The sequence below is a fragment of the Panthera pardus genome, unplaced genomic scaffold (assembly GCF_024362965.1).
Source record: "Panthera pardus isolate Hobbes unplaced genomic scaffold, ASM2436296v1 HiC_scaffold_26, whole genome shotgun sequence".
In the NCBI taxonomy this organism is placed as follows: Eukaryota; Metazoa; Chordata; class Mammalia; order Carnivora; family Felidae; genus Panthera; species Panthera pardus.
In genome coordinates, this window is record NW_026526832.1 from 11,050,393 (window position 1) to 11,076,667 (window position 26,275).

Genomic DNA, 26,275 nt, shown 5'->3' on the forward strand with positions numbered 1-26,275 from the left:
CCGATTGCCAATTCAGCAGGCATGGGTATTTTCTTTTCCTGAATGATTATTAAATAATGAAATAAGTTGATCAAATAATCAACTAATGATAATTAAACAACGTTTAGATATACATAATATGAATTTAATAATAATGATAACATTGGGGCATCTGGGTGGCTCAGTCGGTTGGGCATCTGACTTCGGTTCAGGTCATGATCTCGCGGTCTGTGAGTTCTAGCCCCGCGTCGGGCTCTGTGCTGACAGCTCAGAGCTTGGAGCCTGCTTCGGATTCTGTGTCCTCTTCTCACTCTCTCTGCCCGTCCCCTGCTCATGCTCTGTCTCTCTCTGTCTCAAAAATAAATAAAACATTAATAATAATGATAACATTGAAGTTTTTGAGTGCAGAGTTGTTTGTTCACTTTCTTTTTAACTTTTTTTTTTAATGTTTATTTTTGAGGGAGAGAGAGACAGAGCATGAGTGGGCAAGGGGCAGAGAGAGAGAGGGAGACACAGAATCTGAAGCAGACTCCAGCCTCCGCACTGTCAGCACAGAGCCTGATGCGGGGCTCGAACCCACAGACCACAAGACCATGACCAGAGCTGAAGTCAGATGTCCAACCGACTGAGCCACCTAGGTGCCCCTTTAAACTTTTTTTAATGTTTATTATTTATTTTTGAGAGAGAGAGAAAGCACGAGCGGGGGAGGGGGAGAGAGAGAGCGAGACACAGAATCCGAAGCAGGCTCCAGGCTCTGAGCTGTCAGCACAGAACCCGATGCGGGGCTCAAACCCACAAACTGTGAGATCATGACCTGAGCCGAAGTCGGATGCTTAACCGACTGAGCCACCCAGGCACCCATTTGCTTTTTGAGGAAAGACCATTTAGCTGTCTAAAGGGGATACTCTTGCTAATGTGGCATGTTGGGGTTGTAACTTCTTTCATGCTCTGGGTTCACATAAGAGCATAAGCAGATACTATCAGAGACACACGTAAATTGGTGTCTGAATGGTGTGTAGATGAGACAGGCCTCCCAGTGATGCACAATTTTTTGTCCTCCCAGAATAATTCCTCTGTCCCTCACTACAGACCAAAGCACTTGTGGTTATCTCAGACTTACTGTTGGGGGGAATTTAATTCCAACTCTGCACTGAATTAAGATGAATAAATCCTATCCTCATATAATTCAAGGAAAATGCATTCACTGCTCATCTACTCTGTGTATGTCCCTGCAGTGAGCCCCGTGGAGGCCCCACTCTCAAGGGGCATCATATGTCTATTTAACACAACCTTTAATTCAAAGCTAAATATTAGAGATTGTGTCATTCTGGCATAAAGGCTTTTCGACCACAGAACCCTAGGTAGTAAGGTGGAACTTACGAGAGAAGGTAAAGAAAGTTTTGGACGAACCCTCTCAACAGTCCCTAATCTTTACACCATAGCTAGTCACAGTGAAGAATAGAAGGGTTCATAGAAAAGTTAAATAAAATTGCTTTGAGAGGGGTGCCTAGATGGCTCAGTCAGTTAAGCATTTGACTTCGGCTCAGGTCATGATCTCATGGTCTGTGAGTTTGAGTCCTGCATCAGGCTCTGTGCCGACAGCTCGGAGCGTGGAGCCTGCTTCGGATTCTGTGTCTCCCTCTCTCTCTCTGCACCTCCCCCACTTGCACTCTGTCTCTCTCTCTCTCCCTCTCTCAAAAATAAATAAATATTAAATTTTTTTTAAAAAAAATCTGCATTGAGAAAGACTGCAGGACTACTATTTCTGGTAGTATGGTGGATTACATAACCTGAAAACCCTTCCCTCAGAACACCAAGAAAGTCTGGATAAAAATTCTTAAAAATTCTTTTAGTTGAATTTCTCAGCCCCCAGTAGAGTAAGTGGACTCATCAGGGCCCAAAACCACAGATGGAACAGAGAAGGAGACCAAGTAATAATCAGAGATGACATTAAGCCACCATTTACTGAGAGACTTGTCAGCAACAGAGGCTTGGGTTTTAATGCCCAGACCCCCATGACTGGTGCAGGAGTAGACAAATAGAGCAAAACAGAGCTGTTGAACTGACCCATAGAGGACAGGGCTGCCATTGCATATCTAGGAAGAAATTACACTCTTCCATATTTGCTACTAAGACAATTGGTTATGATACAGAAGAAGTAAAATCAGATTCTCACATTCTATCACTCACAAAAATGAATTTCTTGCAAATTAAACAACCATATGTTTAAAAAAGATGTTAAAGCTTTAGTTTTTTGGAAGCAAATACAAGATAATATTTTTATAACTAGAGTGAGATTTCTTAAAGAAGGAACAGAAAGCACAAAGGGGACACAATTTATGTTTTTGGCTACATTAAAATCTAAACATCTTTGTGGGGTGTCTGGCTGGCTCAGTCCTGACTCTTGATCTCAGAGTTGTCAATTCTAGCCCCAGGTTGGATGTAGTTTAAAAAGTAAAAAAAAAAAAAAAAAAAATCTTAAAAAGTAAAACTGTGTCATTAAGAAAGTGAAACCCAAAAATGTAAAATGGCAGGGCAGAGACTTGAAGAAGTTACTAAATAAAAGGCAACTATTTAGAGTATATAAAGAACAACCGAGAGGTGCTTGGGTGGCTCAGTCAGTTAAGCGTCCAACTACGGCTCAGGTCACAATCTCATGGTTCGTGAGTTTGAGCCCCGCCTCAGGCTTTCTGCTGTCAGCACAAAGCCCGCTTTGGATCCTCTGTCCCCCTCTCTCTCTGACCCTCCTCCACTCATTCTCTCTCTTTCTCACCAAATAAATAAATAAACTTAAAAAAAAAAACTCAAAGGGTACCTGGGTGGCTCAGTTGGTTGAGCGTTGAACTTCGGCTCAGGTCATGGTCTCACAGTTCGTGGGTTTGAGCCCCACATCGGGCTCTGGAGCCCACTTCGGATTCTGTGTCTCCCTCTCACTCTGCCCCTCCCTGCTCACTCTCTCTCAAAAATAAATAAACATTAAAAAACTTTTTTAAAAACTTAAAAAAATAAAGATCAACTGAATGGCTGCTTCCTTTCTATCTTTTTGAAACTAATTTCTATATAAACACTTAAGGACATAATGTCATCATCGTGTATCCAGTACAATGCTGCACATAGTAGGCACTCAGTAAATATTTATTGAATAAATTAATGAACGAAGGGACTTTTTTTTAAAAAACCAAGAAGTGTTACTTAGAATATAAATCAGTCAGGATCCTTTTGATGTAATAAACAGAAAATCAAACACATACTGGTTTATAGTAGAAAGAAGAGGAGGGGAGAAGTCTTACAACTGACTGGCCTAGGATGGGTCTGGTTCAGATTAGTCTTGATCCAGAGCTCAAAAAAGGGCCTGATTCTCAACCTTCACTTCTCAACTCTACCCCCTCAGTGTAGCCTCCATTTTGGGGGAGATTTCTCTTTGGGAAGTACTGGAAACAGAAACCACTATAAGTATGTCAAGCATAAGGATTCAGTGGTAAATGAATGCATATATGTCGGAAAGGTTGGCAGAATGAAAACCAGGAGACTTCCACTGCACCTGCCATCCAGAGCTCAGGACCTTGTCACTGACACTGCTTCTACCACGGCTGCCGCCACGGATGCACCATACCCTTGGAGAACTGACAAGGGCACCTGGAGTCATGAGCACAGAAGTTTGCTCATCAGCTCATTCTATCACATGACGATGGCCTTCTCCTTCCTTCCATCTTCCAAATCTTGCACCACGGCTCATCAGTCATTAGCAGAACTCCAGAATTTTAATTCCATAAAAATCTGGACAATGTGATTTTAACTTTCCATACTTTATAATCCAGGAGACAGGGAGACATAGAAAGGAGTGAGATTGGAAGCTAAATAAAAATGAACAATATCGTGCAGTCCACTGCTTGCACTAATAATCTTTCAAGCAGACAACAGAACTATGTTCCCACCTAATGCACCCATTCCCTTCTTCAAATGAAAACATGCTTATCCGAGCCCCTAGTCTTTATACCCATGGCTATGTGATATTCCTCCCTCTTCTCTTTTAGTCACAAATTCTACCGTAAGACACTCTAACCAGAAGACTATCTTATAAAATTAACCACTACCAGCAAATCTCATAGAAAAGGAAAGGGAAAAGCAATGAAAAGAAGTTTACTAATACAAAAACAAAGCAAGGAAGAAAAATGCAACAGGTCATGAAACTGTAGTTGGTGTTTATTACTTCCTTATTCCTTATTCCTTATTCCTTATTCTCTTTGCCCTCAGAAATTTTCCCAGCCAGTAGGGTGACATAAACCTTCAATCCTGAAGGATCTGAGCCCTAAACAGTCCTGTCTTGTTGAACAGCTGTAGATTTCTACTAACATGTATCATTGAACAGGGAGTTACTAGAAGGAACTCAAGAGGAACTCCTGAGTTAAAGACATGCTTGTCTCTAACTCCGTTGTGTGGCTACATCACTATTTTCCCATAAATCAGCCCAGCTGGTTTGGTAACTTCCTTATTTCCTTGATGGCCTGATGGCATCATGAACCTGAAATGTCCAGATGCAGTTTCAAATTTCTATTCAAGGAACTATGTGTCTCCTACTGGAAACACAGCCCAATGCCATAGGAACAGGAAGCACTATTTTGCAAGGGCATGACTAGGTTTCATTGTGGAACACAACCCTCTCACTTCTACTGTTTCCTGAGTTCAGGTGTACTGGCCATGAAAGAAACAGCAATCTGGTTTAGAACATCCACTGCCCATGAAGGACAGTACACTCAGCTGAGTATACACTCAGTATACTCCTGCTTGGGGCTGCACCTGAGCCTTCAATACTCCACCCTACTGCCCTGTACAGCCAGCTGCTTTGGGGTGACGAGGTTCATAATAAAACTACTGAATTCTACAGCAGTCAGTATACTGCCTCATTTTTCTGTAAAACGGGTTTCTTAGCAAGACAGGCCGTGATGGTGAGCAAGTATACAGAAAATCCAACAATGATGATGCTGGCAGAAGCACTGCAGGAAGGAAATGCAAATCCGTACCTGAAATAAATGCTCACTCCCCACAGGGCAAATCCCTGTGCACTCCAGATGGAAGGGCTCCTGTGTAACCTGTCTGCCACCAAGTGGCCGCTTGGTCTACCTTGGGGTATGGTACTCGACACTGGGCCTCAGAGTTGGTCCCTGATGGGAGACTGCTGGGTGCTCAGCAGCCAGATGAGCCTTGATGAGAATTTCGCGTCGATGAACTCACACATTCCATACCCTGCTACTGCTGTCGTCTCCTTATTCATCGTGAACAAGCACTGGGTGTGCTGGGGAAAAGCTGACTGACCTCTACAGAAGTCTTCCTGGCCACCTGCTCCTCAAAAGCCTCCTCAGAAGTAGTAGATGCCTTTGATGAACATTCACTATATGCTCATAGTGTCCAAGGGGTTCACCCACACCATTTTCCTCAGACCGCTTATGACCAACCCTCTGATCTTCTTCCTTCCAAATCTCTGCATCTCCAGCTAGCCTGCAAGACACTGGGTGTGTTCAAGCCACTGGCTTGCTCTCTTTCCAAGTGACAATGAAATGTACTGCTCAAAGTTCTGCCTGCTGGATTTCCTTTCTCCCAATACCCTTTAGGGCCACCTTCCAGAGGGGCTGTTTTAATACATCAATCCACTTCTGATTAACGCCAGTATACTGTGCTTCATTTGATTTTTTCTTTCTCAGTCATCTGGTCACAGGGAACTCTCCATGAGCTCAGTGCTGTGGGTTGACAGAGCAGGGGTGAGTGCCATGGGGGTCTTAGATACCTGCCATAATCCCCACTGAAATTAGGGAGCTTTTCCAATGGCAGCACCTCCCACTGACATTCTCTAAACCTACAGTGGTCAGGCATTACAGAGTTTTTCAAGGATACATCAAGGATACATCACTCCAATGGATCCTCACTCCAATATTTTCCTCAATGCCTGAGGAAGAAGGGTCCTTTGGATCTTCTTGGGGAGCATGGCTAGGGAGTGAATGAATGCCATCATTCTACTCCAATATTCCTGACTCCCTGAGTATTTTTGATTTATCTGTATTAGTTGGCATCACAATTTCATTTGATGGGGGCCACCCCTGAGCCCAGGTTGCAGTAACATTTCTAATGAGCCATTTCCAGCTGCTGGAGCCAGCACACTGAGTGCATAATCTGAATTACATTCATTTCTAAATGCCACCTTTCGAATCATTTCCATGCATATTTCCTGGGTTTCTGCTGATAAAAATTAGTGGGAGTTTGCAAATCTTTTGTTCCATAAACTATCTCCTCTGGATCAGATCTTGTCCGTATCCTCCTGGGGCATGCTAGCATCTGATTCTAGTTCTAGGAGTGAAAGTATGACGTAGGGATGGGGCATTTGGAGAATCAGCACCTCCCTGCAAGGTGATTACTTTATAATCTTCAAACCAGGCTGTACCACTCTTACCAAACATGGGCAGAGGACTGTTGAAGGCTCAGCAGTATTTGGGAGGGCAGTAGTACTTGGATTCACTCAAATCCCCCCAAATTCCCAGGGCCTCATTCTTTCCCAATCAATGCCCTCAATGTTCATAAAAGAGACCTGGAGAGGCTGCAAATTAAATTTGTATTGCAAAATTCTGTTACCTGCAGCTGCAGACTCTGCACCTAATTTCTGCAACATCAGCCCTGAGTCTACATGAAATAAGAGGTCCTTCTGGGCATTTATTAAAGCTTGTATCCTCTGACCACGCTTGAGATTGTCATTTCCTGCCTTTAAACTCTCTTGGGCAGTTCAGGGCCTTCAGAAAACCTGTCACTGCTACTGCTGTTGCTGCTGTCACAGACACCACGCACCCACAAACCTGGTAAATGGTCTCATGCAAATCCCTGCTATTTCTGGAGCTTTCCGTCATCTGGAAATCCCACAGAAAGATGGCTCTGTCTCCTATCTATCTTTCAAACTTTCCACCAGTACTTCATATTTGCATAATTTAAATCCTCTGCCCAGGACCTGGGCTCTAAAGAAAATATAGCGTTTAACCACCGAAAATTTAGCCATTCAGTTTAGCCACTGAAACTCCGGAGGGATGGAGAAGAGGAGTGGGCAATGACTCCTAGAGCCAATGCCCAGTACCAATAGTATATCGGAGGTCCATCTTGGGACCACCTCACTCCCTCACTCTAGCTCAGATGTTGAGGGTACAGACTTGTAATTCTAATTCTAGCTCTCCGGCTTACTTAACTTCTGTGTCACTGAACTTCTCTGTGCCTCAGACCTCAGTTTTCTTATCTGTTGAATGGGTACAGTAATGGGTACCTACTTTGCCGTATCGTAAGTCCTCAGGACTCCTCAATCGCTGTGTCAGTTTCTTATAAATCGAGGACTACCCGTAGGGGCTTCGGGAGCAAAACTCCACGAGGTCCCACAGGGAGCAGGTAGCTCTCCTAATGGCTGGACCTGCGGCCGGTGTTTAGAACAGCGCTGGCAAGAACCTGTTGAATGAATAGACAAATGGGTGGAAACTGACCGAAGGAAGGCTAGGCCTTCAGGTCTCTTCATCCCCAGCCTCGTGAAAGTGAGGAGGCAGAAGGGAACGGGGACGGAGTACTTCGGTGTTTACAGGCCTGACCCTGAGTTGACTGCTGATTTTGCCACTTATCAGCAGCAGGGCTCTGGACGAGTTAATTTACTCAGTTTCTTCGATCCTGAAATGGGGCGAATAATACCCACCCCGGCACGCCACGGGCGCTTGGACACCTCTCTGTCCTCCCTTCCTCCCGGAGGACCCTTCCGGCCGCAAACACACCTGGAAGCCGGAGGGCTTGGAGCGGGGGGTGCAGCATGAGGGTCCCCGCGCGCCCCGCGGGCAGCGGGCGGCACGTGGGCGGCAGCGCGCGCGGCGCGGACTCGGAAGGAGACTCGAGTTTCCCGCGATCCCGAGTCGGTGCGGGAGGGGCCGCGCGCGGTCATAGAAGGCGGAGCCGGCGGGGAAAAGGAAAGCGAGAGCGAGCCGCCCGGACCCGGCAGGCGGGCAGCGGCAGCGGCAGCGGCAGCGGCAGCGGCGGTGCACGGTGAGCAGCGGGGCTCCGGGCGCGCGGCGAGCGCGCGGGGCGGTGCTGGGCGCGGCGAGGGGCGCGGCCCCGGCCCGGGAAGTGGCGGCGGAGGTAGAGGCCGCCGACCCCCGGCCTGGCAGCGCGGAAGCGCTGTCCGAGGCCCGCAGCTGGGGAGGGGATCCCTTAGCGCGCTGGCGACTGAGAGCTGTTTTTTTTCCGCGAAGAATTTCGGTCAGAGCAAGTAACGAATTTCCCAGGCAGGGGTGGCGGGGTGGTGGGGTGGGGGTGCGGGGGCGGGGGGATCTAGTGGAAAACAGATACGTGGGGAATGTGACAGACAGATCGGAAATACGGAGGCCTGGACTTCTCATAGATTGGCTAAATAGGCCCTGGCTAAAAATCTCTTGCCTAGACAGTTCTAATTGTTTCCCAATTGCTTGGCCTTAGCCCTCCCCCCCCCTCTTCCCCCCTCCCCTTCCTCTTCCCCCCTCCCCCCCCCCCGCCCCGTCCCCTCCTCTCCTCTTCCCCCGCCCCCATCCCTTCCTCCTTTCCCTGCCCCAACTTCGTACCACCCTTTCCCCCTTGTCTTTTTTCAACACTGCCGCTGCCCCAGGGGTCCTTTTAATCAGAACAGGACACTCCTTTGCTCGGATCATCCCAATGGCTTACCATCTCATCAGAATTCCGTAAATGGCACAGACAAGGCCCCTTGCTCTCTCCACTCAGGCCATGCAGGCCCCATTGCTGTTCTTGGGATACAGCCAAGCATATGCTTGCCTCTGGGCCTTTGCACTGCCTGTTTACCCTTCCTGGAAAGCTCTTCCCCCCATACCTTCTTGGGCCGTTCTTTTACCTTACCCTGCACTTCTTCTTTTTTAGTGTATTTGTTTTTGAGAGAGAGAGAACGAGAACAAGTTAGGGAGGGGCAGAGAGCGAGGGAGAGAGAGAGAATCCCAAGCAGGCTCCCCACTATCAGCATAGAGCCTGATGCGGGGCTCCAACCCAGCCACAGTGAGATCATGACCTATGTATGAGATTATGACCTGAGCCGAAGTTGGACCCCCACCCCGCTGAGCCACCCAGACTCCCCTGTTTTACCCTGTGCTTCCTGCAATGTCACTTATATCAGAGTAGCTTTCCCTGAATACTGTCTATTATTAACAAACAAAACACCTCCCTTCCCTGGCAGTCCCCCCTTACTCTGGTTCAGTTTTCAACATGGTAGTTTTCAGCCTGTGACATTTTTTATGGATTTGTCTGAGTTCCTCCGTTAGTAAGTTCACAAGACTATTGTTCACTGGTACTGCCTGGGCACCTAGTACATAATAGGTTCTCATTAAATATCTGTTTAATGAATGGCGATTCATAAATTCTCTTTTGAATTACAGAATAACGAGACTTCCTATTGCCTGTGGTTTTTTTTAAATTTATTTTTAAAATTTACATCCAAGTTAATTAGCATATAGTGCAACAATGATTTCAGGAGTAGATTCCTTAATACCCCTTACCCATTTAGCCCATCCTCCCCCCACAACCCCTCCAGCAACCCTGTTTGTTCTCCATATTTAAGAGTCTCTTATGTTTTGTCCCCCTCCATGTTTTTATATTATTTTTGCTTCCCTTCCCTTATGTTCATCTATTTTGTATCTTAAAGTCCTCATATGAGTGAAGTCATATGATATTTGTCCTTCTCTGACTAACTTCACTTAGCATAATACCCTCCAGTTCCATCCACGTAGTTGCAAATGACAAGATTTTCTTCTTTTTGATTGCCGAGTAATACTCCATTGTATATATACCACATCTTCTTTATCCAGTCATCCATCGATGGACATTTGGGCTCTTTCCATACTTTGGCTATTGTTGATAGTGCTGCTATAAACATGGGGGTACATGTGCCCCTTTGAAACAGCATACCCATATCCCGTGGATAAATACCTAGTAGTGCAATTGCTGGGTCATAGGGTAGTTCTATTTTTAATTTTTTGAGGAACCTCCATACTGTTTTCTAGAGTGGCTGCACCAGTTTGCATTCCCAGCCTGTGATTTCTTAAGCACTAAAAATGTCTTGCTGAAGGAGGGCTGAAAGATAGACTTTGTTGTCACTTAGGAGTTTTGAATTTGGGGCAGATTATGCTCTTCTTCCATTTGCTTATTTGACCCTGAGGATCCATAACCCTGGACCTATAGTTTACTCATTTCATTAGTCAGATACTAGATGATACATGTTGTGCGGCAAGCATTGTGGAGGCCCAGGAGGGGGCTGGGCCCACAAGGAGCTAACAGTCTGCCAGAAGGGGCAAAGGCACAGTCATAGTGACTTCCGGGCATGAGTAAGATGGATACATAACACTCGTCAGTGATTTAGGTGGGGATTTCTTTTAGGAAAATGATAACATAGATTTAAAACAAGATTAATTTACAGTAGTTGGAAAAGAAACCTGCTGCTTCTTTTTTCCAGGCTTGTAAGTACTTTTGCAAACATGTTAATTCAGCACTTTCTTAGGTTGCACATATATTTCACTTAAATTCTGATGATGGGCAGTTACTTAAAATTAAGAGTACAGAGGATTTAGAGCATTTGAGAGAACTTACGGTCTCTTCCATAACTGCTATTTTGAAGTCTGTGATCCCCTCCCAATCTGACATATGGTCTCATAGTTGTGACCAAAGTAAATGACACTGTTCTGTTCCTAAGGTACGTCTACAGATCCTTATCAAAAACCCTTGGGCCTCGGGGCGCCTGCGTGGCTCAGTCGGTTAAGCGGCCGACTTCGGCTCAGATCATGATCTCGCGGTCCGTGAGTTCGAGCCCCGCGTCGGGCTCTGTGCTGACAGCTCAGAGCCTGGAGCCTGTTTCAGATTCTGTGTCTCCCTCTCTCTGACCCTCCCCCGTTCATGCTCTGTCTCTCTGTCTCAAAAATAAATAAACGTTAAAAAAACAAAATTAAAAAAAAAAAACAAACACCCTTGGGCCAGATGTGTTCTGGTATTCAGAGGTTTTTGGATTTTAGAAAGGTAAGGCAGCATATATCCTGTCTATTATACCATGCTCTCAGCGGGATTTGGGGGCAGCACTCTCTAATAAAACAGTTTCTGTAGTGAACTGTATAAGTGGACAACAAAGTATCATAAAACTAGCTCGTGTCATTTCAGGTCTAGACAGAGGGCTACACACCTATCAAAAACAAAACAAACAAATGAAAACAAAATAAACCTCAATTTTCAGTGCCTTTTGGATTTTGGAATTGCAGACCAGGAGCACCATTGATTGAAGGTTAATGGTGTGGGAAGAACTCTGCTGGATGCTTTTCATCTGATTTATTCCCTACAACGTTGAACTCAGGTGCTTTTATTCCTGTCTTCAAGTCATAAATAAAAGGTTCAGAGAGGGTGTAGCCCAGATCTGTGTGGCTGTAAAGCCTGTCTCTACGACACTAAGCAGTCATGTGAGGGCTTTACCTTTGCTCGGGCTCCAGGCACTGGGAGCCACCAGCACCGCTCGCCCAAACCACTGCAGCCGCCTCTATTTGGTCTCCTTACTTCTGCACGTGCTCTGCTTCCCTTTCCACACCTGTCCTTGCCCCCATACCTTGTTCCTTACCTAGTATCAGAGTAATCCTGTAAAACGTAAATCCAATCACATCCCCCCACTACTTAGAGAACCTTCTGTAACTAACTTCCTATTGCAATTGTAGTAACATCCACCAGTTCTGACGGTGAACCACAAGGTCTATGTGGGTGGCACTGGCCCACTTCTCTGTCTCACTTCCTACTCTTTACCCCTCATTCAATGTGCAGCAGTCCCCTTGATCTTTTTGTTATCCCTTCAAAGGCCATGCTGGTTCCTGAGATACTCTTCCCCCATATCTTAATATGATGGACTTTCTCATTGCTCAGTCTTCATTTAAATATTGCCTCCTAAGAAAGGTCTTTCCTGACCGCTGTGTCTACAACCACCTCCCTCTGTCCCCGCCAACAGAGCTCATCCTCTATGCCGCACCCCTATTTAATTTCACTGTGGCACTTTCAGCCATCTGATCGTCATATTATCCATTGCTTTTATTTGTTTCTGTACATGATCATTTTCTGTCTTCCCTCAGTGGAATGCAGGTAGGGTTATAATCTGTCCTGTGCACATCTGTATATACTCATGGTCAGAACAGTGCCTGACACTTGATAAACATTTACTGAATAAATGAAGAAAGGATACACAGAAAACAGCAGATGAAGAAAAAGGAGAAGACAAGGGGATTGAACGTGGAGTATTTAATTTTAATGAGTCATTCTTTCATTCTCCTGCATACCGTTCAACTGTTCAGCACTTACCACTGCCCACTGGGTGTTGATATACAAAGATGAGTAAGACATAGAACCTACTTCCCAAAGAACTCACTGGGCTGTTATCAGAGCTGGGCAAAGTGGAGCAGCCGGGCCTTGGAGGAATACTAGTGGGCCCTCCAACATCAAAGAAGACTTGTGGAGCCTCACAGATGAGTGGGAGTTGCCTGGTAGACAGAGGGCTCACATATTGCATTCACAGCAAAGAGAAAAGCATGTGACAAGTCATGGCGGGGGAGGTCTGGGTGGGGGGGGAGGTCTGTAGATACTTGGGCATCCAGTCATTGATTATTGAGCCACTACTATAACAGCCTGCTCCCTTCCCTTTTACAGCTTGTGAACTCTTTTGGCGCACAGTTATATAAGCAATTGCAGCAAAGGGGACAAGAGCTGTGATAGAGCACCAAACCAGGTAGAGCACCAAACCAGGACCTCTTCAAGGGTGTCTGGGAAGTGACATTTGAGCTGAGATCTATAGGAAATAGGAGTTGACCAGGCAAAGGCAGTGGAAGGGGTAGAGCCAAGAACATTTCAGGAGGCGGCGTGTTGGACAGAAGGAGTTAGGAGTCAGGAGGGAGGGGTAGAGGTGTTCTTTTGCACACCACCATTGTGTAGGTGGAATTTAAAGCCATAATTCTAGAGGTGATCACCAGGGGAGTGAGTGTTAGAAGAGAGAGGAGATCCAAGGACTGGACCCTGGGGTACTAGAATATTTACAAGCAATGTCTGTTCAAGTCCTTTGCCAGTTTTTAATTAGGTTGTCTTTTTGTTGTTGGGTTGTAAAAGTTCTTTATATATTCTGGATATTAGACCCTTATCAGCATATGATTTATAGATATCCCATTCTGTACATTCATTTTCTTCATAGTGGCCTGTGTCACACAAATGATTTTACTTTTGATAAAACCCAGTCTATCTGTGTTTTCTTTTGCTGCTTGTGCTTTTGCTGTGATAACAAAGATTCCATTGCCAAATCCAAGATCATGAAGATTTACCCTTATGTCTTTTTCTTCTAAAAGTTTTATAGTTTGAGCTTCTGTATTTAGGTTCTATATATTTTTTAGATTTTCCTTATGATTTAAGTCATTACTACTCTCTTGGTCCAATGAGACCCATAAACTGGGGTCATAATTTACCCAGGTAAATTTACCTAAAATTGACTTTTCAAAGAAAGATTTTGGAGATTTCATATGGAAGTCTATTTCTGTATTGCAAAGTCTTTAATGATTTCATAAACTTCACTTTATATATGTACTCTCAACCTTTTTCTTCTCAGCATGAAGAATTCTGATTCTACTCCTGTAACCTTTTTACCTTCCCAGCCAGGTAGATAAACTTGTACCTGACATTCACTAGAAACAGAGAGTGGAGTGGAAGAGAGAGATCCCTTTCCTTTTTTGGCTAGTTGAGTTATGAAAGTAGAAAGTTTTGGTATGCAGTTCATGAGAGAAAAAGATTTTTTAACAAAGTCTTCTCTGTATTTATGTGGGGCTGAAATGAGTCTCTTTTTTAATGTTTATTTATTTTTGAGAGAGAGAGAGAGCATGTGCATGTGAGTGGGGGAGGAGCAGAGAGAGAGGGAGACACAGAATCAGAAGCAGGCTCCAGGCTCTGAGCTGTCAGCACAGAACCCAACGCGGGGCTTGAACTCATGAGGTGCAAGATCATGACCTGAGCTGAAGTTGGACACTTAACCAACTGAGCCACCCAGGTGCCCAGAGATGAGTCTTCGAAAGAAGATTCTTCTTACCCTGTTTTGTCTCCTAAACTGGACTGGGAAAATCAGATTAAATATGTTCTGTGTTACTTTTTTCAAACATCTCTTCTGTTCTAGGTTACTAGAAGAAATGGCCAATCATCGTCCACCAAGTTTTTTTATAGAAGAACTTAATGTATACTGTCAGAAGCACAACATGGTACTTAAGTATCAGGAACTGTCTAAGACAGGACCTCCACATAACTTAAGGTACATTGCTTTTTTCTTTTTTAAGATTGTATTTCTTTAGTAATTTCTGTATCCAATGTGGGGCTCAAATTTACAACCTTGAGATCAAGAGTCGCATGCTCGACTGACTGGGCCAACTAGGTCTTTCAAATTGCTGTTTTTTTGTTTGTTTGTTTTGTTTTTTTTAACATTTATTTATTTTTGATAGCCACACAGCACAAGTGGGGGAGGGGCACAGAGAGACAGGGAGACACAGAATCTGAAGCAGGCTCCCGGCTCTGTACTATCAGCACGGAGCCCGACGCGGGGCTCAAACTCACAAACCTCGAGATCATGACCTGAGCCAAAGTCAGATGCTTAACCGACTGAGCCACCCAATCACATCTGATTGCTGGGGTTTTTAAAAGGTATATCTCCATAAAATATGAACTGGGAAAATGGCCACTCTGGCATAATTTTGAAGTCAATAATTTAGCTATGGGGGCACCTGGGCGGCTCAGTCGGTTGAGCATCCAACTCTTGATTCCTGCTCAGGTCACGATCTCACAGATTGTGAGTTCAAGCCCCATGTTCAAGAATGGGGAAAGGAAACAGTGTGAAATGAGCCAACAGGTCCTGGCAGGTCCTTGGGATTCTCTCTCTTTCTTTCTCTCTCTCTCTGCCAACAGGTCCTGGCAGGTCCTTGGGATTCTCTCTCTTTCTTTCTCTCTCTCTCTGCCAACAGGTCCTGGCAGGTCCTTGGGATTCTCTCTCTTTCTTTCTCTCTCTCTCTGCCAACAGGTCCTGGCAGGTCCTTGGGATTCTCTCTCTTTCTTTCTCTCTCTCTCTGCCCCTTGCCTGTTGTCTCTCTGTCTCTGTCTCAAAATAAATAAGTAAATTTAAAAGAAAGAAAAAATAATAATTTAGCTTTAGAACAAAGATGATGTGCTGTTTGGTGTTTGGGGGTGACTGTTTAAATTCTATGTGGAATGGGTTAAAACCTTCAGGGTAGTCACAGGAGGCAGTGTAATTAGAACACTTGTCTTTAGATAATGTATGAATTTTATAATATTTTATGAATATTGTCTTTGTAATCAGGTTTAAATACCAAGTTATCATAGATGAGAGAGAATATCCAGAAGCTGAAGGTAAATCGAAGAAGGAGGCCAGAAATGCTGCAGCCAAATTGGCGATTGAAATACTTAATAAAGAAAACAAGGTGAGTAAATGCCCTTTTTAACTTTTCTCTGTGAGAAAATACCCTTACAGAGTAAAGCCATTCACAAGTTCTTTTTTTTTTAATTAATTAATTAATTAATTTTTTAGTTTTTAAAACAAAAATTTGTTTTTAATATTTATTTATTATTGACAGACAGAGAGACACAGAGCATGAGCAGGGAAGGGGCAGAGAGAAGGGGAGACACAGAATCTGAAGTAGGCTCCAGGCTCTGAGCTGTCAGCACAGAGCCCGACATGGGGCTCAAACTCACGAACTGTGAGATCATGACCTGAGCAGAAGTCGGATGCTTAACTGACTGAGCCACCCAGGCGCCCCTATTTTTTAAAGTTTTAAAAAATGTTTTATTTATTTTTGAAAGAGAGAGAGAGACAGAGTGCAAGCGGGGGAGGGGCAGAGAGACAGGGAGACACAGAATCGAAGCAGGCTCCAGGTTCCGCGCTGTCAGCACAGAGCCTGATGCGGGGCTTGAACTCACGAACCGTGAGATCATGACCTGAGCCGAAGTCGGATGCTTAACTGACTGAGCCACCCAGGCACCCCATCTTTTTCTTTTTTTAAGTTTATTTATTTATTTTGAGAGAGAGAGGGAGGGCAAGTGGGGGAGGAGCTTAGGAAGAAGGAGCGAGAGAATCCCAAGCCGGCCCCACGCTATCAGCACAGAGTCTGATAAGGGGCTCAGTCTCACAACTGAGAGATCACTACCTTAGCTGATATCAAGAGTCGGTCTCTTCACCAACTGAGCCACTCAGGTGCTCCCACAAGTTCTTTTACATTCAGAAGTTCCGCGCCCCCCCCCCCTCCCCCCCGTCTCCATTTCTGTAAAGCCCTGAATGAAAGATATATCTAGGAGATAGTGGGCAAAGCTTGGCCATACCTATTTAGAATGCTAATGGTAGTGGTAGCCTCTGAAGTTAGAAGAATGGGGAAAGGAAACAGTGTGAAATGAGCCAACAGGTCCTGGCAGGACCCTTCCTCCTAAGTGAGCAGTGCAGTGGGAAAGGACAAAGAGGTGGAGGGACTATGAGGAGGGTGATGTATCAGAAGGGCAGATGATCGAGAGCCTAATCAAGAGCTCTGTTCTAGGTGAGAACAGAGTAAAGAGTACAGAAAAAGCTGTCTGAAGAGATTCCAGTTGAAAATGTTTCTGAAATAAAGGAAGACCTGCATCCAGATTAAAACAACAGATCATAGAAAAATACGGAGCCACCAAGAACAAGATCGATCAATCATTGGGAAAGTCCTGAGCTCTAGGCGTGATGACAAAATCCTGCAAGCATCTAGGCAGAAAAGAAATTTTTTTTTTAATTTTAAAAAAATTTTTATTTAAAAAAAATTTTTTTTTCAAAATTTCTTTTAATGTTTATTCATTTTTTGAGAGAGAGAGAGAAAGACAGATCATGAGCAGGGGAGGGCCAGAGAGAGACAGATACACAGAATCTGAAGCAGGTTCCAGGCTCCGAGCTGTCAGCACAGAGCCTAATGCGGGGCTCGAACTCACGAACCTCGAGATCATGACCTGAGCCAAAGCTGGACACTTAACCGACTGAGCCATCCAGGCACCCCCAAAAGTAAATTATTTAAAATGTAAAAACGGGGGCACCTGGGTTGCTCAGTCAGTTAAGCGTCCGACTTCGGCTTGGCTCATGGTCTCACAGTTCGTGAGCTCGAGCCCCGCGTAGGGCTCTGTGCTGACAGCTTGGAGCCTGGAGCCTGCTTCAGATTCTGTGTCTCCCCCTCTCTCTGCTCCTCCCTGCTCACACTCTGTCTCTCTCGGTCTCAAAAATAAATAAGCATTAAAAACAATTTTTTTTTAATGTAAAAATGAAGGGGTGCCTGGGTGGCTTAGTTGGTTAGCTATCCCACTTCAGCTTCATGAGTTTGAGCCCTACATCAAACTCTGTGCTGTCAGTGTGGAGCCTGCTTCGGATCCTCTTGTGTCCTTTACTCTATGCCCCTCCCCTGATTGTGCTCTCTCTTTCTCAAAGATAAATAAATACTTTAAAAGTATATAAAAATGAAAAAAAATCATACTGTCCATAGAAACATTAAAAGCCAAGGGATAGTCGAGAAATGGCTGTAACATGAGACAAGAGCTCGTTTATATGTGGGACAAGAGAGGATCATTCTCACATATTGAACATTTGAAAACATTGACTTTCAAGATACTTTCCTGAAAAATCTTACTCGATGATGTCTCCCTGGTAACTCAAATTGGGAAAAGTAAATCAGGCAAAATTGTAAACTCATGAATTGTTAATGAGCCAGAAAATCGAATCAAGAAGTTAGAAAAAGAACAATAGAATGCCTTCCCCTAATGAAGCAGAAGAAAATAATAACAAGGTCAGACGTTAATGTACAAGAAAACAAAGAAATAATAAAGATGGTCAATAAAACCAAAAGTTAGTTCTCTGACAAGATTAATTACATAGAAAAACTTTGGACAAGCTTTCGTCAGATTAAAAAAAGTACATTCCATTCTTATAATGGAAGGAATGTGCTATTATATTCATCTTTCCCACTAAGGTGTGATCCAGGATATGGCTTTACTTCAATTTTGGTTGTCTTCATTTTTGAGATTTACAAAGGGTGAGTGAGACAGTGTTATAGTATTTTGTGTGGATAAACAAGAAAGTTAACTACTTTGTTTTTCTTTAGGAAACTATCAAAGGAAAATGGTGGCTCCTATGGTTAACACCCTTGTGGATTTTTTCTGGTAGAAAAAGATACATACTTAGACTTGTACTCAAGGTAGTAGAGTAGGACAACACATAAGATCTAAGTTGTCTTTCAAATTATTCTTCTAGTAATCTTATTAAATTTTATTAAATAAACTAAATTTTATTTAGTATTTATCAAAATAGTTCAACTTCTGTTTTCATGTATATTAAGCAAGATTTTTCTTTCTTTGTAGGCAGTTAGTTCTGTATCACTGCCAACAACACATTCATCAGAAGGATTAGGATTAGGATCCACTGGGAATTTCATAGGCCGTATCAATAGGCTTGCCCAGAAGGAACAACTGTCTGTAAATTATGAACAATGTGAATTGAAAGAACCTGGGCCTGAAAGGTGAGACGCAATTCAGCTTTTCCTTCTGTTTCATTGTCTCTAAGCAATATAACAGCAATAGAACGGGCTTGTTTCATGTCTAATTTTCCAGAAATATTTGTCTTCCTTTTTTGTATATTCTGCAGGGAAGGTTTTATAGAACTCATACGCAATTGGACATCTTTGTAATTGAAATATTAAAATGCTTACTTGCTGAAGACTTGGGACCCATGTACCATAATAGATCAAATCTGGGGAATCCTTTGTTTCTGAGATATATCTGGATGGTTTAGTCTGCAGGAGACCTATGAGAGTGTGAGGTGCCCCTGCTCGGGAGTGTGGGGGTGCAGAGATATTTCCATCCCAGGGGTCACAGCGGGAGTGGCTAGATGAAAATGGCTGTGCCACACGTGTAGGCAAAATGACTCTCCTTCTACCATCATCAGATTAGAGAGCTGTTTGTCCAGGTGTTTGTCCTACAAATTCAGTTAAATGGTGTCACTCCCTAGACAAATACCAGGTATTAAAAGAAATGGGTTTTAGTCGTAGACTGTGAGGAGACCACGATTTTAGGAATATGATTTGAGGGATGGAGTAGAGCTTCAGAGCTGCCAAGACTTTGGAAGTAAGGATAAAGAATAGATAAGAACTAGGAAAAGCAGAAAGCAAATGAGTCTGAAGGGGATTGTTTCTTGGCTACAACCAACCAGGTAAATGAGAGAAAAAAAATCTGACTGACAAATAACCCAAATAACTACCTTAGGATACTGTCCTCTGAATTTTTTTTTAATGTTTGTTTATTTTGGGGAGACAGACAGAGTGCAAGCAGGGGAGGGGCAGAGACAGAGGGTGACACAGAATCTGAAGCAGGCTCCAGGGTCTGAGCTGTCAGCACAGAGACCGATGGGGGGCTTGAACCCACAAAGCACGGGATCATGACTTGGGCAGAGGTCGGACGCTCAACCTACTGAGCCACCCACGTGCCCCACTGTCCTCTGAATTGACTCAGCTATTGACTATTTTACTTTGATGGCTTTTAGGCCAGAACCAGGATGAGAAAAGCAGGATAGTATTCATTGGCATGAAATAGTGAAGTGTGTGGGTCAATCTCAATAAAGAGAGGCCATTTTATTTTTTCATAGCTCACCTGTTTGGTTCCTTTGGCTTAAGTGTTCTAATGTCAGTTCCCTAAAAGAGAGAAGTCTAGTTAGAGGTGCCTGAGAGAATAAGAGCCATAGAAACCCTCCAGTCATTCAACCTAATTCTGCTTTCAGGGCCCAGCAGCAAAGACTCAGCCTGGTTGGATGTATTTGCCTCTATGGCAAATAATACTAGAATAATTTTGCGGTAATATATAGTAACTCGATGATACTTACCATGTCCATTGCTTTGCTACCTTAAATATAGTTCTCATGTAATCGTCCAAGTATCCTTGCCTAACCACAAATATTCTTACATATAATATGAGGGGTGTGTGGACTTCAGCATGGGGCTTTTGTCTTTTGTACTGTGGAGATTTTCTTAGGTTTGGGGGCACATGAGCAGGGGACAGAAAATGCTGAAGTTAGAACAAATCTATGATTTGCCCATTCCCTACAAAACACTATAACCTTATTGTTTCTACTGTAGATGTCCTACTTTCCCTACTCAGGCTTTTTCTTTCCATTTGACCATCTCTGAAAAATTTACCAGATCTCTCTCGTCCTTCTTTTCCTCCATATCTTTTGATCTTTGAGGAATTAAAAAAAATGTTTTTAATGTTTATTTATTTTTGAAAGAGAGTGAGAGCACAGGGGAGGTGCAGACAGAAAGAGGGACAAAGGATCTGAAGCGGGCTCTGCATTGACAGCAGAGAGCCCGATGTGGGGCTTGAACTCACGAATGCTGAGATCATGACCTGGGCTGAAGTCAGAAGCTTAACCAACTGAGCCACCCAGGTGCCCCAAGAAATTTTTTTACAGTTTTTTAAAAAAATTGTATCTATTTATTTTGAGAAAGAAAGAGAACATGAGGGGGGGAGGGGCAAAGAGAGAGGGAGAAAGAGAGAATCCCAGACAGGCTCCACACTGTCAGCACGGAGTCTGATGCAGGGCTAAAACTCACATGACCTGAGCTGAAGTCAAGAGCTGGATGCTTAATAAACTGAGCCACTCAGGTGCCCCAACCTTTGCAGAATTTCAGTGAAGCAACAAAGAGAAGTTGGCTGGAAAATGCAAGCTAGGATGTCAACCAATCCTGGTTATTCTGGGAAACTGGTCAGCCAGTTTTGAAGATTTATATCATACAAGCTACCAACTGTAACTCTACCTATCACATCATATTAAGGTCTTTGTTAATATATGTTTGTTTCCACATCATAAATTAGATTCACTGTTTTTTGGTATTTGGGTTACATATTCTCCATCATTTCTCCTAGATTTCATTATAGATGCAAAATTGGACAGAAAGAATACGGTATTGGTGTAGGTAGTACTAAGCAAGAAGCCAAACAGTCAGCCGCTAAGCTTGCATATGAGCAGATACTTTCAGAGAAAACCTCAATGGTACGTACTGCCTTTGGATTTAACTTTTAAATTTTAAAATTCCCTTTGAAGAGTGCAAGTTTGACTTCCTCCTTGCCGATTTGGATGGCTTTTATTCCTTTGTGTTGCCTGATTGCTGAGGCTAGGACTTCCAATACTATGTTGAATAACAGAGGTGAGAGTGGACATCCCTATCATGTTCCTGACCTTAGGGGGAAAGTTCTCAGCTTTTCCCCATTGAGGATGATATTAGCGATGGGTCTTTTATATATGGCTTTTATGATCCTGAGGTATGATCCTTCTATTTCTACTTTCTTGAGGGTTTTTATCAAGAAAGGATGCTGTATTTTGTCAAATGCTTTCTCTGCATCTATTGAGAGGATCATATGGGTCTTGTCCTTTCTTTTATTGATGTGACATAGCACATTGATTGTTTTGTGGATATTGAATCAGCCCTGCATCCCAGGTATAAATCCCACTTGGTTGTGGTGAATAATTCTTTTAATGTATTGTTGGATCTGGTTGGCTAATATCTTGAGGGTTTTTTGCATCCATGTTCATCAGAGAAATTGGTCTATTCTTTTTAGTGGGGTCTTTGGTTTTGGAATCGAGGTAATGCTGGTTTCATAGAATGAGTTTGGAAGTTTTCTTTCCATTTATATTTTTGGAAGAGCTTCAAAAGAATAGGTGTTAACTCTTCTTTAAGTGTTTGGTAGAATTCCCCTGGAAAGGTTAGACTGTGTTTAGATGATGCCAGGACAGCCAGTAACATAGCAAAAGGATTCCTCCATTCTGTGTTTCACCAATGAGCCATGAGCCATGAGCCGTGGGGCCATGAGGCCCCAGAGATCAAAGTTCTGTTGGCAGTTCAGGGTTTGTTTGTTTGTTTGAATATTTATTTATTTATTTTGGGAGAGAGGGAGAACACGTGCATGAGCGGGGGAAGGGCAGAGAGAGGGAGAGAGAATGAGTCTCAAGCAGGCTCTGCACTCGTAGCACAGCCTGATGCAGGGCTGGAACTCACAAACTGTGAGATCATGACCTGACTGGAAATCAAGAGTTGGTCATCCAACCAACTGAGCCACCCAGGCGCCCCCCTCAGGGTTGTTTTGTAAATCCAGATCAAGCATTCATAAATAAATGTGGTAGTTAGCACACAGAGACTGAGTCAGTATGGAGCAATAATTTAATTGCTCTTCAAACTCCTAAGGGGTACTCTTTCTTTCAGAAAGCTGACTCGGTATTAGCTGGTTCTTTGATTACTTCGCCTGGTGACTCTGGAAGCAACACTTTGGTGAAAAGCATATCGTAAGTATGAGCAAACAGCTGTGATATTTAACAAATTAAGATTGCTGCCTGAAAGTGCACATTTTATGAAAATGTTGAAGGAGAATTTAGAGAAAGAAATTACTGATCAACAAAAAATAGGCAGAATTCACAAATTAACAATTATTCCCCTTTCTTCCAGCGCTTCTGAATCACCATCTGAAAATGATTTCTTGGAAAATTCATCAGGAGGAAGTTGTGACAGGGGCCGTGTAAACAATTCTTCATCTCCTATGGTATAGTATTAGCCTCTAGCTTCCTAATTAGTTTCCTTATTTTCTTTGTATTTCCTCATTTAAAAATTATCTCCCGTACCCAACCGTAATTTTTCTATTATCTGGTGCACTCTTATTTCATATTGATATGTGGCAGCATTTGACTTCCTCCTTTATTAACTCCCATTCCTCACATGCAAAATTCCTCCACTATTCACTCTCATCTTCTCCCTACTCACCTTCATGTTTTCATATATTCCTATGATCATGCTTATCTTCTATCAATTAGTACTTGAAAGGTCCATTAATATAATTCTGCTCCTGTTTTATTTTCAAGAGAGAGAGAGAACACGAACATGTGTGGGGGAGATGGGCAGAGGGAGAGAGACAGAAATCTTTTTTTTTTTTTAATATGAAATTTATTGTCAAATTGGTTTCCATACAATACCCAGTGCTCATCCCAACAGGTGCCCTCCTCAATGCCCATCACTCAACCCCCCTCCCTCCCACCCCCCATCAACCCTCAGTTTATTCTCAGTTTTTAAGAGTCTCTTACGGTTTGGCTTGAGAGAGAGAAATCTTAAGCAACCTCCACACTCAGCACGGAGCTTAACACAGGGCTCAATCCCAAGACCCTAGGATCATGACTTGAGCTGAAATTAAGAGTCAGATGCTTAACTGACTGAGCCACCCAGGCGCCCCAGTTCTGCTCTTGTTTTAAAAAATCAGAACTAATGTTAAAAATCAGATAATTTGGGGGGCGTCTGGATGGCTTAGTCGGTTAAGAATCTGACTTCAGCTCAGGTCATGATACCACAGTTCACAAGTTCAAGCCCTGTATGGGGCTCTGTGCTGACAGCTCAGAGCCTGGAGCCTGCTTCAGATTCTGTGTCTCACTCACTCTCTGCCCCTCCCCCCTCATGCTCTGTCTCTCTCTCTGTCTCTCTCTCTCTCAAAAGTAAATTAAAAAATCAGATAATTTTTGTGGTGATGATTAGTGTTATAAAAGTGTCCTGTTTATAACGAGCGATGAACAAATCAATAAGAAAAAGAAAAGTGGCTCAGTATAAAGATGTGCAAAATATCTGAACAAACGGGTCAGAGAAGAGATACCCAAATAGGCCCCAACATATGAAAAGATGCTTCACTGCATAGTAATCGTGAACATGCAAATCAAAACACAGTTAGGTATCATTTTAAGCCCATTACCATGGCAAAATTTGAGTCTGGCAGTACTAAACATTGGCACAGCTGTGTTCCAGTTATGACCGCTATACGCTGCTGCTGGTGGAAGCGTAAGTTGGTGCAGTCATTGTGGAGAACGGTCTGGCGACACGTAGTGAAGTGGAGGGTGTGTGTGCCATGCCTTCAGGCAGTTCCCTTCCTGGGGAATATGTACTAGAGAAACACTCATACGTATGTACAGAGACATTGGATAAGCACGTTCTTTGCAACAGCATTGGTAACAGGAGGAGATTAGAAAAAAAACATTGTCCATTAACAGAATGGCTAAGTTAACCATAGCTTAGTCATCACACAATACTGAGGCTGGTAGGTGCTATGAGCTCAAAAGTTCTTAGTTCGATGCTCCCCACTCTGTGTCAACATACTCAACTTGGTAAAACTACAAAGTTACCAAACCTACCAGAATAAAAGTGAATATGAATAAAGAATAGCTATGTGAAATTAGTTTTTGAGATATATCCAGGACTTCTCTTTTTTTCTTAACTATTAAAATTAAATTGTTGGGGCGCCTGGGTGGCTCAGTCAGTTGAGCGGCCGGCTTCGGCTCAGGTCATGATCTCGCGGTCCGTGAGTTCGAGCCTGTGCTGACAGCTCAGAGCCTGGAGCCTGTTTCAGATTCTGTGTCTCCCTCTCTCTGACCCTCCCCCGTTCATGCTCTGTCTCTCTCTGTCTCAAAAATAAATAAACGTTAAAAAAATTTTTTTAATTAAATTGTTAATTTTTGCTAAAAATGAATATTTCAGCATTGCCATTTTTTAAAACAGTTTGGATTTTTTAAAAATTTTATTTATTTTTGAGAGAGAGAGAACAAGCAGGGGAGGGGCAGAGAGAGAGGGAGACAGAGGAGCCCTAGCAGGCACTGCACTGCGAGCCCAGAGCCCGATGCCGGGCTCAAACCCACGATCTGCAAGATCGTGACCTGAGCTGAAGTCAGACGCTTAACCGACTGAGCCACCCAGGCGCCCCAGCATTGCCATTTTTAACTGATCAGATCAGAAACACTTGGGGAATTACTTTAAACTAGTCCCTGAGCTCTATTTCTTCTTCATTAGCACTGTGGATGACTTGGTGAGACCCACCGTCCCGGGGCATCGCCAGGGAGGCCACGTTCTGTACCAGGGGAATCTGTGCTTCTGCTGAACATGCCCTAGGACTACCTTTTTGCCCTTCCCACCATGTCTATTTGGTTGCTATTATAGATGAGAACACTGATGTAGCCAACCTGAGAAGCAGGGCGTGACGAGAGTACACAAGTTGACGCTGTTCATCTAAGGGACCAAAAAAATGTCACAGAACCATCTAGAAGTACAGCAGGAAGAAGAGCAAGTTCAAGCAAGAGAATTGATTTAATCATCTGAAACTATTTTTCATTTTCTTTTATTATAGGACAATGTCAGAAATAGTGAAAAGAAGGTGAAAAGGTGAGTATCATTATGCAGTGACTGTATTTTGAAACGAAGTTTTATTTCAGACTTCGTTTGTTAGCCTTATTTACTAAGTCTTTAGTATTTGTAGAATACTATACATCGTCATTTGTGTGGAGTTTCAGAGGTGGGGAAGCATGGTTGAGGATCACAGAAAGCTTGACATCTACAAACAAATAATTGTAAATATGTAGAGAAATCTTTGAATGGATGTACATACTGCACTGTGGACATAAAGCCTGTAGGGGGTCACTAAAGTCATTGGTTAAGGGCATTATTTTGGATGAGGCTGACAGATGTGGGCTTAGGGAAGTACTCTCCAGTGAAGTGTGTTATTTTACAGACAGCCAGGTAGGGTAGAGATGGTGTAATGACTTGGGCAAGAAAAGAAAAAGACCAAATGTTACATAAATGGTGGTGGATTGGTTTCTTTCTTCTTCTTCTTCTTTTTTTTTTTTTTTTGATGTTTATTTTTGACACAGAGATGGAATGTGAGCAGGGGAGGGGCAGAGAGAGGGAGACATAGAATCTGAAACAGGCTCCAGGCTCTGAGCTGTCAGCACAGAGCCCGACATGGGGCTTGAACTCATGTACTGTGAGATCATGACCTGAGTCGAAGTTGGACACTTAACCAACTGAGCCACCCAGGCGCCCCACGTGGATTGTTTTTTTGACCTGAAGAGAAAAACGAGGACGTAATTATAAGTCAGCCGTGAGGGTGAGGTGGCAGTAGGAGCCATTATGAGCCACCGATATATTCTGAAGAGTAGGAGGTGTGTCAAGGAAAGACGATTCCTGATGTGGGTGTTTGGGTGGAGAGAAGAGAGATGTACATGTGAGGTGATCCAGACATCAGCCATTGGTTATCGTGGCAGTGAGGAGGGTGAGGAGAATCTGCAAGACAGACCATACGAGAAGAGTGGGCAGGGTTTGAGGGAGTATGGTTCCAGTAACTGGGGGAAGAAGCAATGGAGAAAGGA

At 43.5% G+C, this 26,275-nt stretch overlaps 2 protein-coding genes across 7 annotated transcripts in view; one reads left to right on the forward strand and one right to left on the reverse strand.

Moving 5' to 3' along the window:
* Positions 1-7,887, reverse strand: part of CEBPZOS (CEBPZ opposite strand) — a 36,238-nt gene extending 28,351 nt beyond the window's left edge. For all 3 annotated transcript variants that reach the window (XM_053891005.1, XM_019447466.2, XM_053891004.1), the window contains exons 1-2: positions 7,688-7,887; positions 7,278-7,449 (exon numbers count right to left, since the gene is read on the reverse strand). The gene's annotated coding sequence lies outside the window, so the exon portion shown is untranslated. The remainder of the gene's footprint in view (positions 1-7,277; positions 7,450-7,687) is intronic.
* A 24-nt stretch (positions 7,888-7,911) lies between these two features.
* EIF2AK2 (eukaryotic translation initiation factor 2 alpha kinase 2) overlaps positions 7,912-26,275 on the forward strand; it is a 39,225-nt gene continuing 20,861 nt past the window's right edge. For 2 of the 4 annotated variants that reach the window (XM_019447392.2, XM_019447383.2), the window contains exons 1-8: positions 7,912-8,028; positions 14,186-14,317; positions 15,374-15,494; positions 18,427-18,584; positions 20,980-21,106; positions 22,314-22,393; positions 22,554-22,647; positions 25,258-25,292. In XM_019447392.2, the coding sequence (XP_019302937.2) occupies positions 14,199-14,317; positions 15,374-15,494; positions 18,427-18,584; positions 20,980-21,106; positions 22,314-22,393; positions 22,554-22,647; positions 25,258-25,292 (734 nt within the window). In that variant the 5' untranslated portion in view covers positions 7,912-8,028; positions 14,186-14,198. Of the gene's footprint in view, positions 8,029-8,091; positions 8,242-14,185; positions 14,318-15,373; positions 15,495-18,426; positions 18,585-20,979; positions 21,107-22,313; positions 22,394-22,553; positions 22,648-25,257; positions 25,293-26,275 lie in introns of those variants that run through there. The other 2 variants (XM_019447380.2, XM_019447381.2) reach the window with 2 other exon arrangements.